The following is a 17,056-nucleotide window of genomic DNA, read 5'->3' on the forward strand; positions in this document are numbered from 1 at the left end:
TAAAGAACTCATACAACGCAGTAGCGAAAAAGAAGATCTCAATAGACGTTTTTCAAAAGAAGACATACAGATGGCCAACAGGTACATGTAAAAATGCTCAACATCACTAGTCATCAGAGAAATACAAATCAAAACCTCAAAGTGATATCATCTCACATCTGTTAGAATGGCTATTATCAAAAAGACAAGAAATAACAAGTGTTGGTGAGGATATGGAGAAAAGGGAACCCTTGTCCACTGTTGGTGGGAATGTAAATTGGTGCAGCCACTAGGGAAAACAATACAGAGGTTCCTCAAAAAATTAAAAATAGAACATTCATATGATCCAGCAATTCCACACCAATTCGAAATGATATATGCACGCCCATGTTCATTGCAGCATTGTTTATAATAGCCAAGATATGGAAACAACCTAAGTATTCATTCATCTATAGATGAATGGATAAAGAAAATATATATGTACAACGGAGCATCATTCGGCCATAAAAAAAGAAAGAAATCTTGCCATTTGCAACAACATGGATGGACCTTGAGGGTATTATGCTAAGTGAAACAAGTCAGACAGAAAAAGACAAATACCTTGTGATCTCACTTATATGTGGAATTAAGAAAAAAAAAACAAGCTGATAGATATAATGACATATTGGTGGTTGCCAGAGGTGGGGCATAGGCAAAATGAATAAAGGGGGTCAAAAGGTACAAACTTACAGTTATAAAATAAATAAGTTATGGGGATGTAATGTACAGCATTAACAATACTGTATTGCATTTTGAAAGTTGCTAAGAGAACAGATCTTAAAAATTCTCATAAAAAAATTGAGAGAAAGCTGATTGTCAAAGAAAGTAGCACAGTGTGGTTTAAAGACAATAGAAGTGGAATCAGAAGACTTGAATTAAAATTTAGGCTCAACCACCTAACATCTACGTGCATTTTGATACACCATTACTTTTTTGAATTGTCACTTTCTCTCTAAAACAGAAATGATGATAATGCCTACCCTAACCCATCTTATAAGCCTATTGTGAAGCTCAAATATATATATTCAGCTCTTGATTATTCATGATGGGAGTGTGAAAGAAGCATGAGCACCAAAAACCAAAAATAGTAGATAAATTAAAATTTTTAATAATTTATTCCAGAATACATTATTTTTTTGTATGCTGATTTATCCCCCTAATTATATTTTGCTTAGGATGAAATTAATTCCGTTTCTATTTCTTTAACCTACACCAGCAGATGGCAGGAAGAAGTGGCCTAGATAATTACAATGTGGTGACAGAAGTCGTTTTGGAATTTAAAATTTACTATAATTAATTGGCAAAATAGAAAATAAAATATTAGTTTTGTAGTTACTTAAACTATTCATACTTTGCTTATCTTCAATGAATTAAAAAGCTTATCATCAGGAACTTTGATAAATGCTTTAGTCTCACCAATTCCCTTTCTGCTCTGTTTTTCTGCATCCTGATTTTCCCACATACGCAATGCCATCCTGTCGTTATCCAATCCCCACTCCCTCATCCCCTATACACACATTTATGTTTCTCCTGCCCTTTCCTCCTACAGCTTCTAATCCTGAAATTAGCTCATTCTGTATCTCCCTTTCCAAGCTTCTATTCTTTCTCCAGGACTTTTCTCAGGGGGGAGTAAGAAAGTATATATAATTACTCAAAAAGATTAGTTGACATTAGATAGTATTTTAATTTTTAAATGTATTTTTAATATTTTTACCTATATGCCTCTCTCGGCACTTCTGTACTCAGTCCTCTATCCCGCATTGGAAGAATGAAGAAGAATGTGACTCCTTTTTGTCCCCGTTATCCTTACCATATTCCTGTTTAATAACCAGTTTACTTTTCTCCTTGGCTACAGTTATATACAGTACTTTTGCCCTGCTCTCACCTCATTGTATGATTAATTATGTACGTAGGCATTTGTCATCCCAACTATCTATATAAGTATCTTTTAAGGCGTAGACCATTCACAAATATTTACTTCTGACTATGTTGGAGTAACTACTACTAGACTTACCTTCCCACCATAAATAATTAGAAAATGGGACATATATGGGACAAAATATATGAAGCAGCTGTTTCAGTTATTGGACAACAGGAGTGTTATCCAGAAGAAAAAGGAAACAAAGTGAGTTCTGGAGACACGTTACTGACCATGGCACAGAGAGGAAAAACTCAAGGAAAGCATGACAGTATCAGTGAGTTGAGAAGACCAAGTTCATACCTTAGGGAGACTAAGGTGGCTAGAATTTGTGGGAATGTGTACTGGAAAGGAAGGAGCTCATCAGAGAAAGGTCCAGAAATATGCATAGGAGTCCTCTTCAGTCTAGACATACATAGAGAGAAACTCCCCAAAGCTGGGCAACTACTTGAGCTCTAAGCTGAACATTTCCCAGAAATTATACAGGAATGAAAAGTGTTGAGTTCTCTCCAGCCAGAGATATCATTGAACCCCTGGAAGATTAAGTAGAAATCTTAGAAGGACCACAACTTAGTAGAAGGGGTAAACTTGCCCTAAAATAAAGCCTACTCTAAATTCACCCTAACGATTCTCAAAAGGATCTAACAGATCCATAAATTACTTCACTACCTGAAGAAACTAAGTTCAACCCTTTGGAAAAACACAACAAATAAAGAGACTCAACAGTGTAACATTTGCAATATTGAGCATCTAATCAAAAATCATTACTCATCCAAAGAATCACATTTTGATCCATAACCAAGAAAAAAAATCAAAACCAACACAGAAATGACAGGGATGGTGGAATTAGCAGAAAGGGATTTTAAAAGCACCATTATAAATATGCTCAGTGATTTAAAGAAAAACGTGAATATAGTAAGGAGAAAAGTGGAAGATGTATAAAAGAACCAAATAGAGGTTTAAGAAATGAAAACTGCAGTATCTGAAATGAAAAATTCACTTGACAGGCTCATCAGCAGAGTAGACATTACAGAAGAAAGGATCACTGTACTTGAAGACAGTATTAAATTGAAGCATAGAGAAAAAATGGCTGAACTAAATGCACAGAGCCTCTGTGATATGAGACAAGCAGTCCAGCATATGTGTAATTGGAGTCTAAGAAGGAAAAGTAGGAGAGACACAAAAAATATTTGAAGAAATATGGCTGAAAGCGTTTCAAATTTTATGAAAACTAAAAATGTATAGATCTAAGAATTTCAATGAACCCCAAGCAGAATAAGCACAATGTAAACTACATCAAAGCACATTATAATCAAATTCCTGCAAACCAATTACAAACACAAACTCTTAAAAGCATGGGGGAGGGGAACACATTACATGTAGGGGAACAAAGATCGATTGCAGAGTTCTTGTCAGAAACAATGCAAGCCAGAAAAAAATGAAATCTTTAAAATGCTTGAAAAATAAACTGTCAACATAGAATTCTGTATCCTTCAAATAGCCAAACAATAACCAAGAGAATTTATCACCAGAAACTTGCACTGCAATAAATATTGAAGGAGTTTCTTTAGGTGGAACCAGAATGATGTAATAACAGTGTTGTAAGGTTTATATCATTTCAGAAGTAAAATGTATGACAATAATAACACAAAGGTTAGGAAGGGGAAATGGAAGAATCCTACTGTAAAGAAAATTACATTTATAAGTAAAGTGGTATAGTAATGTTTGAAAATTATGATAAAGATGCTTATTGTAACCCTAGATCAACCAGTTGTTAGAAGAAAGGGGTAGCATTAATAACACACCAATAGTGAAGATGAAATGGTGTACCATTAACCCAAAAGAAGGTAGGGAAAGAGGAAAGAAATGAGTATTGTAATGTCAGACAGTGATACTGCTATGAAGAAAATTGTTGGGAAGCAGTGCTCCATGAATGTTCTCACATTTCTGCATGTCAGGGCTTTCTGTGCAAAGATTGCTAGCACCTGGATTAAAGAATGTTTGAATGGCAAACAGACCTTGAAAGTCAGAGACCTCTGGAGAGATTTAGTGACTTCTCCCTTAGACACATTTATTTACACTTTAGGGGTTGTAAACCCAGAGACCTTCCCTCCTCTCCCCTGAGAGGTATTGTTTACATTACAAAGCAAAGGTCAGTAGGTCATGTTAGTTCTGTTCTCTCTCCTCTTTCTCCCTCCCCACCATCCCTACTCAGGAGGGGAGGAGGAGCAGCAGCTGTGTCAGCTGTCCTGTATAAACTCCAAAAATTCATTATTTAGAGGTTTCTCCCATCATGTCACCCTGTGGGGGATTGGGACATGGAGAATTAACACAATTATGAGTAATTAAAAGGCTGTCTCTGATCCAGAAACCTAGTGCTTCTTGTCAGAGTGAATGAATGAATACTTAACAAAAATTAAATTAAGAAGCAGATATCTCCTATAAGGTGGTCTGGACCACCTTAAGGCCTCTCTGAGGAGGTCACTTTTGAGCAGAGAGGTGAATGAAGTAAGCCATGTAAGACTATAACATGGGAGAAGACCATAACATACTCATCTTTATTGGCTCTCCCAGTGCCTAGCACATTTTTTCACACATATGCAAAATTTAAATAAATAAGGGTCACAGATGTGACACTGAAAGGCTGGCTACTTCTGACTAGAGTATTGTTTATCTATTCTATGAATTTAAGAGTAGCTGCATCTTCAAACAAAACGACTTTTTAGCCACAGACTTGTTAGCTAGGAAAAGATAGGGGTTAGAAATCAAAATCAGTTAAGAACTGTTTAAAGCATAATTCATGTTTCATTCCCTTCAATAAATCATGTATATGTCTGCAAATTTAGGTTTAGGAACCACAGAATGAAGTTTTTGTAGGGAAGCTAAGTTCTTTTTACAGAGGTAGAATTAGATATTACTAACTTGGTTTGGAAATTACTCTCATCCTTGTAAATGTGACATACACAAATGCTGAGGAGAACAGACATGGGTGAAGAATACAGGCAGTAGGAATAATAAATGAGAGTAATGAATTTTAATTAGCTAATAACTAATAGTACAATATCCTCTTATAAAGGCATGCAGGGTGTCAAGAAGCTTGTGGCCAGAAGAAGAAAGTATGGAATGCAAAAGCCAAAATAACATATTCCTTGACTTTTGGCTGGAGTCAGTATTAGCGTGACCTCTTTGGTCAAAAGACTTAACGTCCCTGTTTCACCAGGTCATTCCTTCCTTTGGTATGAATCATCTCTGAGAATCTGTAACGAGCACATCATTGTCAAGAAGTTAAAAGCAATTGATAAATTGTTCTGATAACACCTGTCAGTGAAATAACTCAGAGCACAAAACCCAGGCATTTAAGGAGTTGACAAGTATTATTAGACCTGTTTTGCAAGAGAAGAAGCTAGTTCAAAGAGGGAAAAGCTGTCAAAGGTAATGCGATCACTAAGTAGCTCAGGCCTCCTGCCTCACACAAGCGGGCTGTAACTTACATCTGGTGGCCTCGAAGACTGGGGCCATGAACGTTTATGGGTGTTTTTGTCCAGCTTTAAAATGTCGTGACATTTTTAAAGCTACGAATTTGTTTTAAATTCAAACATATTTCCTATAACTGGTTTTCTCTGAGTTTTCCCTCATTCAGAAATTTACACTATTCTAAATTTTTAAATGGTAGCAACAGTGTATTTCTACCAGTACTGTGTCTTTTTTTCTTGGAGCCCTCTAATTTGTCTGTCTTTGGCACCCTGCTAAATTTCATGTTTGATTGGAGAGAATCATAGCAGTGCTTTCATCCAGGGGATGGTGCTTCATGCAGGTCCTTTCTTGAAACTGACCTTAATTTCATGATTTTAATAAGAAAAAAATAGGAAAGCCTAATTCAAAGTAAATTAGGATTTATGATTCAGAAATGCTTCTGCCTATTTGTAACTAACTTTCCAGTTGCTCTCCACTCCACTTTCCACTCTCCAGTTCGTTTAATTTTCAAGAAAACAAATAAGCAATAAACTGTCTTAGTCTGCGTTCAACAGAAAGCAGAGCATAAGCAAAGCCTTAAGTGCACATACTCTATTCAGGACTGTAATCCAGGGAAGAAGAGCAAAGGACAGGGAAAGGGAAACAAGAAGAGCCCATACAAAGATGCTTGATGTGCTCAAGTTGGCCACCCCTACTGGCAGCTCGTTGCTCAGTCCTACAGAACAGCCTGAAGAATCATAAAGAAACAGAAACTCTGGAATGGGAGGAAATGGCATTGGGCAAGGCTCTGTTAGGGTGCATCTGCAAGAAGCCAGCTGGAGCCCAGGAAGAACTGGTGACTGGGAAAGATGCAGGGAGTCCTGATGAATCTAAAATAGCAACAAGTGGCTTCCCATAATACGTAAATATGTTCCTGTTGCATATATCTCCATACATAAGTATATAAAGTAAAACGTGAACTTTTGCTCCCCACTCCCACCATTCTCATGGATACTTGTCATTAACTTTTCATTTTTTATGCATTTACATATCATGAGACTATATACATAGGTCTTTTTCCTTTTAAAAAACATAAATTGGATCATACTAATCTCCTTGTTCTGTGGCATGTTTTTCCTCTCATGTATCACTCGCATCAGGGTTAGATTTTATTGTATTGTCAGCAAGTTTATTTTGCCTTGTAGGAGGTAAATTGGAAAACACTGATTTAACATTTGTTGAATTAATGCGTGAATGAAGGAATGATACTATGAGTTCTGGTTACAGTTCTTATAAAAGAGGAATGCTGTTAATATTGGGAATACAGTGGGCAAGGTCTGATAAAACATGGAATTGTTGCCAGACAATTAACAGTCATCCCTGCCGGTCTCCTCCTTCTCATTCATCAACACCCCCTCATCCTCAGTTTAGAAGTAAGAATAGAGGCTATACAGGAGATACATGGAAAAGAGATGCAGGGGAGGAAAAATAATTTCCCCTCTCCCCTTCTGAGTTCTTGGCTGAGACCCCTGTAATAAAAGACAGATTAACAAAAGAAAAACAAACACAAATTTATTAACCTGTATCTCTCAGGCATACAGGGAGATACCCAGGGAACTTAGAATTCAGGATTAAATATCATTTTAATAGGGAGGGGAGAGAGGAAGGTAGGCCTGTTAGAGAGGATTAAATGATTTTTAGGAAAGATGGATGGGCCCTTAGAAGAATAGATGGGAGGTATGATAGTTTGTGACGAAGTTTGTCTGTGTGTGGTATTAACTTCTGCTTTCCTCTCCTGTGACAAGAGTCAGTCCTCTGGTTGATGAGACTCCTGGCGAGGGGATTTATGACCCCTGAGTTCCTCTAGGAGAACTTATCTTTAGGCAGATAAGTGGAGTTCAGAAAAAGCCTCTCCCTGCATTTGCTGGTTTTCAAGTTCCTACAGTTCAAAATCATCAATATATCAAAGCAGGATATTTTGGGGTGGCATATTCTGCTACCCTTCAGAGACAAGTGGAGACTCTTACAAAGACTCCCTCAGTCAGCAAACTGTTAACCCCATGCGAAGTGACAGGCACTATGGATAAAATGGAGAATAATACACTTGGTCCCTGTGCTTATGCAGGGCAAGTCTACAATTGAGGGAAGACAGAGATAAGGGCAGGGAAAAGATGCAGAAGGAAAAGAATAGAGTAGAATTCCAAAGGAGTGAGGAATTTCGGTGAAGGCTAAATAAGCACAGTGCTTGCGTTAATATAAGTTATTTAGAAATGAGTTTAAATCCCAGCCATCTGCTCCCACATCAGACACACACACACTGTGCCTCTGATTTCACCCCCACACACACATGCCCCCCGGTGATCATCTGATGGTGTATTTTTCATGATTTCCCACAGTTGATAATAAAAATACACTTGATTCAAACCAGTGAATTGTGACCCACATCCAAGTATTAATATAGTGGAAGTCATAAGTTTCTTTAGTGACAGTCTTACTAATTATTTGGCCTGTTTTTAGCCACATTGGATATTTTTTTCTTTTTGAGGTTGTTATGAATGTTGTTTGTAGCAGCATCAATAAGCCAAGAATTCACATAGTTACTCAATCACACAGATTACTCATCATTGCCTGTTCATAACAGAATCCTAAAATGTTTAAGATTTCTGATGCAAATCAAAATCTCATCATCACTTGTCATTGCTAAATTAAATGACAGGATAATAACATTACATTAAAACCATTTTTCTCTTGATTGAGTACCTTTTTCATAAGTGAACCTTGTAGATGTATATTTTTTTCATCAGTACTATAAATGCATTTGGAATCCGAGATAAAAATAGAATTGAAAAGGGGAGGAGTGGAGTGGGATGTTTTCAAATTATTGATGAGTCTCTTGAATTTCAACTAACCATATTTGACAGTGCATTGCTAGGGAATAGAGTAGTTTAGCCAAGTTTATTGAGTCTTTTAGAACTAAATAAAGGAAGTTCACAGGTCAAACTTGGTCTTTATTGAAACAATCATATTTTTTTGTTTTTTGGGAGGATTTTTTTTGTGAGGAAGATTTGCCGTGAGCTAACATCAGTTGCCAGTCCTCCTCTTTTTTTTTTGCTGAGGAAGATTAGTCCTGAGCTAACATCTGTGCCAGTCTTCCTCTACTATGTATCTGAGATGCCTCCACAGTATGGCTGATGAGTGGAGCAGGTCCACACCAGGATCCGAACCTGTGAACCCCAGGCCGCTGAAGCAGAGCACGCAGAACTTTAATCCCTCGGCCACAGGGCCAGCCCTCCACAATCATGTTTTTGACGTCAGTCATATGTCATCCCATTGCAAACAGGCTGTTAGTAACCTGTCGGAATTGGCATTTTTCTGTTACTCTAATATAAAAAGATACTGGTTTCAGGTAGATCACAGCCTTTGTGGGAAATGAATATAAATTTCTAATCCGCTGAAACAGAGTAGAGTCTCAGTTGACTTACTATTGTCAACTGCTTTCTTGGCCTTTTTTTCCTGTCTAAAGCTAATTAACCTTTCTGGTCATACCTGCCATCTCTCCATCTGTTCCCTCCAGCTCTTGGCCCACTTCTTTGTGGCCAACCAGTCCTCATGCTGGTTGAGCCCATCTTCTTCACTTGCCCCTCTACCTAGAACTCCTTTTCCATTTTAAAGTTTTCTCTCCTTCAAAGGTTTTGTTTCCTCACATCTTCTACTTTTAATGTTATGAGAATCATACCCTGGAATAAACCTTTTACTTTTTGCCTCATTTAATACTATCCTCATTAGGCAGTAACATACCAGTAAAAATCCTTAGCTCTTGGAGAAGTCGATGAAAGTATAGACTGAAACAAGATTGGCTATGAGTTGACAATAGTTGAATCTGGATGATGGGTGCATGGGCGTAGAGGAAGTCAATATTTTCTCTAGTTTTGTATGTTTGAATTGTCTGTAGTAAAATTTTGAAACTTTTACTCTTTAAAAATTTTAGCTCTTTAGAATCCATTTTTTAAAATAGATGCTCTTTTTGATTCAGTACATGAAATGGGTGGTATACAGAGTGCACTAGGACCGAAACCTGATCCTGCTATCTAAATACCACTTCCACCCCACCCTCAAGGAAACATGAGATTCTTTAGTGCCTGGAATTGCAACTTCCCTCTTCTTTTTAGATCCTGAACATGATTACCAGAATCATGGTACACTTCCTGCTTCTTATTAAAGTGACCACATAAACCCATACAGAAACACACATTAACTTGGTCCCATTTATTAAGTCTCGCTGTGAATGAAGCTCTGTGCTGGGCATTGGGAAGGGGGAATATGAAGTTACTTCCCTCCAAGAGTTTCCCGAGATGGAAAACAGAGGCACCCATGGACAACCCTGATGCAGTGCAGACACTAAGAACTGTCATCTGAAGTAGAGCTACAATAGTGCAGCTGTGGGGCAGTGAGGGAGAGAGGAGTTCTGTCAAGCAGATGCATTCTCGATAGTGATGCAACCGTGGTCTTAAAGGAAAAGGTCATCTTCCCTGCTTCTGATTGCTAAGACTAGAGCTCCATCAGATAACCTTCCCTGTCTCTTCTGAAGAACTTAAATTGTTCGCAGTTACCAATGTGCTTTTTTTCCCCTTCTCTTTTTAAATTATGATAGTCTTACTTCTCGTTTGCCAAAAACTGGAGAAACCATCCACGGACATAAGTTTTTTATCGGCTTTGGAGGGAAAGGTGCCAACCAGTGTGTCCAAGCTGCTAGGCTTGGAGCAAAGACGTCCATGGTGTGCAAGGTAAGTGTAAAGTACAATGGAGAGGATTCTAGAGGCAAGGAACTAGCTTAAGACTTGAGTTCATTGTTTTTATTTTTTATAATTATTTTAAAATGAACAATTTAGTACATTTACAATGTTGTACAACCACCATTTCTATCTAGTTCCAGAACATTTCCATCATTCCAAAGTAAAACTCCTTACCCATTAAGCACTTTCTCCCTGTTCCCTCCTCCCCTCAGTCCCTGGCAACCACCAATCTGCATTCTGTCTCTAAGGATTTATCTATTCTGGATATTTCCTATAAATGGAATCATATGATATTTGACATTTTGTGTCTGGCTTCTTTCACTTAGCATAACATTTTCAAGGTTCATTTACCTTATAGCATGTATCAGTACTTTTTTCCTTTTGTGGCTGAATAATATTCCATTGTATATACCACAATTTGTTTATCCATTTATCTATTGATGGCCACTTGGGCTCTTTCCACCTTTTGGCTATTGTGAACAGTGCTGCTATAAACATGCATGTACATGTATGTGTTTGAGTACCTGTTTTCAATTGGTTTGGAAGTTCATTGTTTTTAAAGATTTTAAGTAGGAGAGAGTAATCTTCCTTGTCCTTTATGTTAGTTTCTACCTCACTGAATCCCCTGGGAAGTAGCAGTCCTCAAATAACTTAATGCTGCATTCCTTGAATTTAATGAGTGTATAACTGGAGTGTGAGAAGTGAGGGGAATTAGCCTACTCCAATGGGTTTCTGTAGTCCAGCTTCTAAACAACAGCATGAGTCATCCTGTTTCTAGCAGGTTTCACTGCAGCAACAGAGCTTTTGGAAACTCGCTCTAATAACTGGTGATTTTCTCATCTCTAAGTTATTTTCCTCTAATGCTATGTCTTGGATCAGAAAGGAATCTGGGCCTTAATGAACTACACATAACTGATCTTTAGGCATAGTTCTATTTTCAGGTATATAAAGAAATGACCTGTAAAATACAGTAATCCTATTTCTATCCATCCTACTGAAATTATTGGAAAATAAATCAATACTGGCTGCCAAAGGTTCAACTTTTGCATCTTTAATGAAACTTTAAGATGTTAGCATTACTGGTACATCAAAAAAGATAGTCTATTTATTTGTTTTAGGAAAGCTATACTGGTTCCGCACAACAGAAGATAAGAAAAATATGAGAAATTTAAAAGAATGAGCCCTCTCCTGTGAACTGGAGTGATTTTACCAAAATTTCTCTGAAATGTCATTTCCCATTGCATACAGCACTCTTCTCTCCACAGGAATCTTTGAATGATGTAGAAACTATATAATTATCACTTCATCTACTAATGAACTGTAGATTTCTAATTTATGATTAACGTGATATAATTCTCATCTGGCTGTTTGGTCAAAAACCTCGCATGAAGCACAAGATTCAAAGTAAGAAATCTTTGTTTGCTAAGGTTGAGTTCTTGATAGATTTAAAATAATTAATCAGCAATAACTATTGATTACCTATTATGTGCTAGGAATTATGGGGCCACGAGAGGGAGCTGATTAAAAATGTTAGGGCTGACCCATCCTATACTTGATTAGAAATGAAGAGTTTGGGGAGTAATCAGATGGTGCTGACTTACGGGGGCTTGGGAACTGGAAAGAGGATGATATCATTTCCTGGCTGGGAAAACCTAGACAGAGAATTGCTTTTGGAAGCAAGGTACCAAAAATGGCTGCCCTGAGCAGAGGGGAGTTCCCCAGAGCTGGGGCTGTTAAAGGAGAGATTAGAGAACCCCTTCTTGGAAGCTTTATAAAAGCTGTTCACGTAGCCATTAAAGTCAAAATGGATGTCCCCTGGGATCTCATCCAACTTGAAGATTTTGAGATTGGTTTTATTTTAGGTCTTTTGAATTTGAGGCAAAGAGAGAAATGCAAAATAGAAATATTTGAATTGTGGAACTGAACTTGAGAAATGAATCATGAACCCATAGGAGTGTATGTGAGAGGAATAGAAGGCAGGGGGCTGTATTTTGGGAAATGCTCCACTTGGGAGGTTGATTAAAGCAGAGGTGCTATTTGTTTTATTCTGGTCTGTGTGTGATGGTTCATGTTCTCACCAGCACAATTTTGAAAGTTCTTTATATCTACTGTACCCCCGATCTAGTCATCTGATGTTTAGCTACACAGTGGAATTTAGCCTGGGTGTCTACACAGAGGAAAAGAAAACGTGGCTGCAGCTAAAACCTATACAGATTGCCAAGATTATCTGGAACCTTTAGACATGGATTCATTTAAGCTTAAACAAATTACATAATGTTCTTAGACTTCTTAGGAAGAAAAGTAAAATCTCTTTTATAATAGATATTATCCATTAATCATGATGTTTCTTTCCATGTGAAATATATTTTATTAGGCAAATTAGCCAAACTGCTTTATAGCAGTTTTTTTTAAAGATGACAAGTTCCAAGTAGAAACCAAAATCACGAAATTACTCAAGATACAAATGAACAGATGGAGCAAAAGAAAAATAGGTAGAAAATTTCCTATAGTTTTCTTAGCAACATTAACTTACCTACTACTGCCTTGCAACAAACTAAAATTCAAGCTCTGATGAAGTAAGCCTGTTTGATGGCACATGCAAAACATCTTATATTAAGCTGAGGAGAAGTATTTGTCAAGATATTGTGACAAGGATGATTAAGCAAGAGTCTATCAATATGTGTACAGTGAAACATGTATAATGAAACTCTTCAAGTAGTTAAGAGTTGTGTGGTCAATATTCAGCTGAGTCATGGGCCAAAACTACATTCCAAGGATAATTGAAGATGATGTTTGGAGATTAAACATCCAGGCAGATATCATAGAAAATCATCAAAACTACAATGAGATATCACCTCACTCCGGTCAGAATGGCTATATTAACAAGATGGGAAACAACAAATGTTGGAGAGGATGTGGAGAGAATGGAACCCTCAAACTGCTGGTGGGAGTGCAAACTGGTGCAGCCACTATGGAAAGCAGTATGGAGTATCCTCAGAAAATTAAGAATAAATCTACCATATGATCCAGCTATTCCACTGCTGGGTATTTATCCAAAGAACTTGAAAACACAAATGCATAAAGATAAATGATGCACCCCTATGTTCATTGCAGTATTATTCACAATAGCCAAGACTTGTAAGCAACCTAGGTGCCCATCAAGGGACGAATGGATAATGAAGATGTGGTATACATACATAATGGAATACTACTCAGCCATAAGAAATGATGAAATCCAGCCATTTGTGACAACATGGATGGACCTTGAGGGTATTATGCTAAGTGAAATATGTCACAGGGAGAAAGTCAAATACCACATGATCTCACTCATAAGTAAAAGATAAAAACAACGACAAACACATCGCAACGGAGATTGGATTGGTGGTTACCGAAGGGGGAAGGGGGAGGGCAAAAGGGGCAATTAGGCACACATGTGTGGTGATGGACTATAATTAGTTTTTGGGTGGTGAACATCATGTAATCTACACAGAATTCGAAATACATTATGATGTACATCTGAAAGCTATATAATGTTATAATCCAATGTTACGGCAATAAAAAAAGAAAGAAAGAAAGAAAAAGAAAATCAAAGTCTTCTTGGCAGGGCAAAGAGCCTGTTAGGACACCTTTCATAAGACCTCATCTGATTTGTTTAAGCATTTGTTCCTCCTCCATTCCACTCATGCTAAATGTTAGAGAAAAAGAAGTTGTTTCTAAACATCAAAAACTGGCAGCTCAGGAGGACCATGGTAGAATAAAGAGCTCAATATGCAGTGGCCCAAGATGAGCCCAGAGACCCTGCTTCCTTCCATTGCAGGTGGAAGAAGCCATGAGCAGGCATGGACCCAAATGACCCAGATCAGAAATCAGCAAACTGGAAGGACCTTCAAGAGATTACCTGGTTTTACTTCCTTCAGACAGGAGACTATCTAAACTCTCTAATACAAGTAGCTTTCTGTTTCCCTTTCAGAATGGTCAGGTCTGAAGTTCTGTAACAGAGGCAGTATGTTAGAGCAATGCTACTCAAAATCTAGTCATCAGGTGCAAACTGATGCTGGTCTGGACAGTACAGAAATTGAGAGTAAATGGTTAGAAGCAGTTATAGCAATTTGACAGTAATTCTATCACTGTTGAATATAATAGTAATAATAAATTAGGCCTTGTATTTTGTGTAACTTTTTTGTTTTCATTTCATTGTTGTTGTATTTTACAAAATTATTAGTCTACAATGGATTTAAAATGAAGGGGGGAAGAAACCTGAGCCTTCACCCCAGCTTGAAAAGCAGTGTATTGGAGTACCCATCATCTTAACCAAAAAGGTAAATGTTTTGTTAGATTCCTGTAGGACAATCAACTGATCGTACGTTGAGATTTTAATTTTCAAAGATCAAAAATTAGTCACTGGGCCTTTCCAGGTAATATATAATGAAGTGAAATCTGTTTGCTGAACTCTGTTGAAAGATGACTGGCTACAACTAGTTGGCTGTGTTGACTGGAATGCCTGCCCATATATCCACACTCAGGGGTTCAATGACCCTAATCAAATAAGTAAAAGGTGCCTTATATAGGAAGAATGGAAGAAATAATTGGATTACCACAAACTCACCACCACTCTCAGAAAAGGAGGCCTGATAATAGTGATTGTAACATTAACTTTGTATATTAAAGGCCATTATTAAGGTAAACATCCATTTATCTAGGATATAAACAACCAGCAAGCTTAAAGTAGAATTTTATGTATTCTTCTTTCATCTTTTATGATAAAGCCACAAATGACAAGTTAAAAAGCTAATATGAGAGATTTATTCAAAAAAACTACTGCTGGGTTTTGTTATATGAAAACAAATGCGGCTTAGTCTTCTAAACCTGCTATTCATTATGATCCTCAGGCACTGAAAAGTCACAAATGTCTTGAATCACAAAAATTAAATTATACTCAGTTTTAGTGTTAATTATATTTTCATGTATTCTAACTTTGAAAATGGGAAACCTATTTTAATATATGTGATAACCTTTTTAGCAGAATATTCAATTTCGTGTGACCTTGGGTAAGATATCTTGGTCCTCTATGTTTTATTTACCTCAAATATATGTTGATGGCTGGAATTCTAGATGTTTTCTGCCATTCAAGGATTCCAAGCAGCCCATTCAACCATTTTGAAATATAGAAGTTTGTTATGATATGCTAACTGAAGTTACCCTCCTCAGCATCAGGTCATAGTTCTGGACTGTGGAAGCCGCTGACTGGCTATCCCTTAATGCAAAGAGAGCCTTCCTAGGGAAAAAGTAAAGAAAGCACCTTAGTTGAAGGAAATGCTCTTGCTCCTGATAAACCCAGCCCTTTTGTTTTCCATGATCCTAATTCACATCTCTCTATAGCTGCATTGTCCAATATGGTAGCCACTAGCGACATGTGGCTGTTTAGATTTAATTGTAATTAAAATAAAAACGAGTTCCTCAATCACACTGACTGTATTTCAAGTGTCAATATTGGGCAGCACAGATACAGAACATTTTATCATTGCAGAAAGTTCCATTCAACAGTGCTGCTGTGTAATATTCAGGGTAGAGCTGAGCCCAGGATTTCCTTAAGAGCATCTGGGGTTCTGTGAGTTGCCTTATCTTAAGTGTAAGTGATTGTCCAGAGATGCTGAAGACCTGGCTTCTTTCACCCAGAACAGGCTCACACAGCCTACCTCAGACTATGTGGTTTTGCCAGAATCTTTCTGCCCGAAACTATTTCACTGCTGCAGCCAAAAGAGTGTGAGAGTGCTTTCAAGAGGGCTGTTAGAAGCAAAACCTTGGATAGACCTTTCTGCAGCCACAACTAGAATAGTATGGGTGCTTGCAGTCATGTCTCTTTAAGAATGATAAATAGACCCAAGTAAAAAGAACAGGCAACTAAGATGATCAAATACTTTAGAACATTTAACGCACAGGGCTTAGGGACAGATAAGTAGATGCTAAGCTAAAGTTTCCAGTAAGCTTTTAGGAAGACTAGACTTGAAGGAAGATTGTTTAGGCAAACAATATAAGATGGTATCCAATTAAATGTTTAATTATATGGCATCCATTAGGAATGCTTTAGGAATTCTGGAAATGAGAGAATTAACAAGGGCTAGAATAAAGACGTTAGGCCGTAAGATGAAGTTTTTATTCAAGAAAAAAAAAATGCTGCATGAGGTTTGATTAGGTGGAGGAGAGAGGAAAGGACTTCTGTGTTCTCATAAGGCAACGACATAGAATGAATATATTGTATTCACATAGTGTTTGGACCCAGTCAAAAGATAATATCAAATTAATAGTGCCTCTACTGACCACTTTGAAAAACAGAGAAATCCATTTTTGCCAAATATGAGTTTTAGAAAGATAGAAGCAAGAGAAGCAAGCGTGGGCCACGTCAAAATGAGATTGGAGTCAGCAAACACAAGCCAAGAAAATCTTTTGGTCTTTACAATACCTTGATCCCAGTGTTGGACACTGGTAGGGCCCTCGGCCCCAGCAGATTCTGCAGGTCACATTTCTCTGTGCTCCCACTTAGTTGACTTACCAACGCATTACCAAGGGGGACTGTGCTCTCCCTCTTCATTTCTTCCACACAAAGCTTCACAGTCACTCTTCCAGCTTTAATCCTGCAATCAATGGTTCTCAACTGGAAGCCACACAGTGTAATCATCTGGGGAGCTTGCCATGGTCCCACCTGCGGAGGGTCTGATTTAATTGGTCTGGGGTGTAACCTGGGCATCAAGATGTTAATAAGCTCCTCAGGAGATACTAACGTGCAGCCAAGGTTGAGAACTATTGGTTTCATGCCTGCCAGAGATATCTCACACCAGTCCCACTCTAGAGCCTGGCTCAGATGGAACAATTTGCA

At 37.7% G+C, this 17,056-nt stretch overlaps 1 protein-coding gene across 6 annotated transcripts in view; it reads left to right on the forward strand.

Moving 5' to 3' along the window:
- RBKS (ribokinase) overlaps window positions 1-17,056 on the forward strand; it is a 90,233-nt gene that overhangs the window by 14,862 nt on the left and 58,315 nt on the right. For all 6 annotated transcript variants that reach the window (XM_070572972.1, XM_008535564.2, XM_008535566.2 and 3 more), the window contains exon 2: window positions 10,041-10,173. In XM_070572972.1, coding sequence (XP_070429073.1) covers window positions 10,162-10,173 — 12 coding nt within the window. In that variant the 5' untranslated portion in view covers window positions 10,041-10,161. The remainder of the gene's footprint in view (window positions 1-10,040; window positions 10,174-17,056) is intronic.

This window comes from Equus przewalskii, chromosome 14 (assembly GCF_037783145.1).
Source record: "Equus przewalskii isolate Varuska chromosome 14, EquPr2, whole genome shotgun sequence".
Taxonomy (NCBI): Eukaryota; Metazoa; Chordata; class Mammalia; order Perissodactyla; family Equidae; genus Equus; species Equus przewalskii.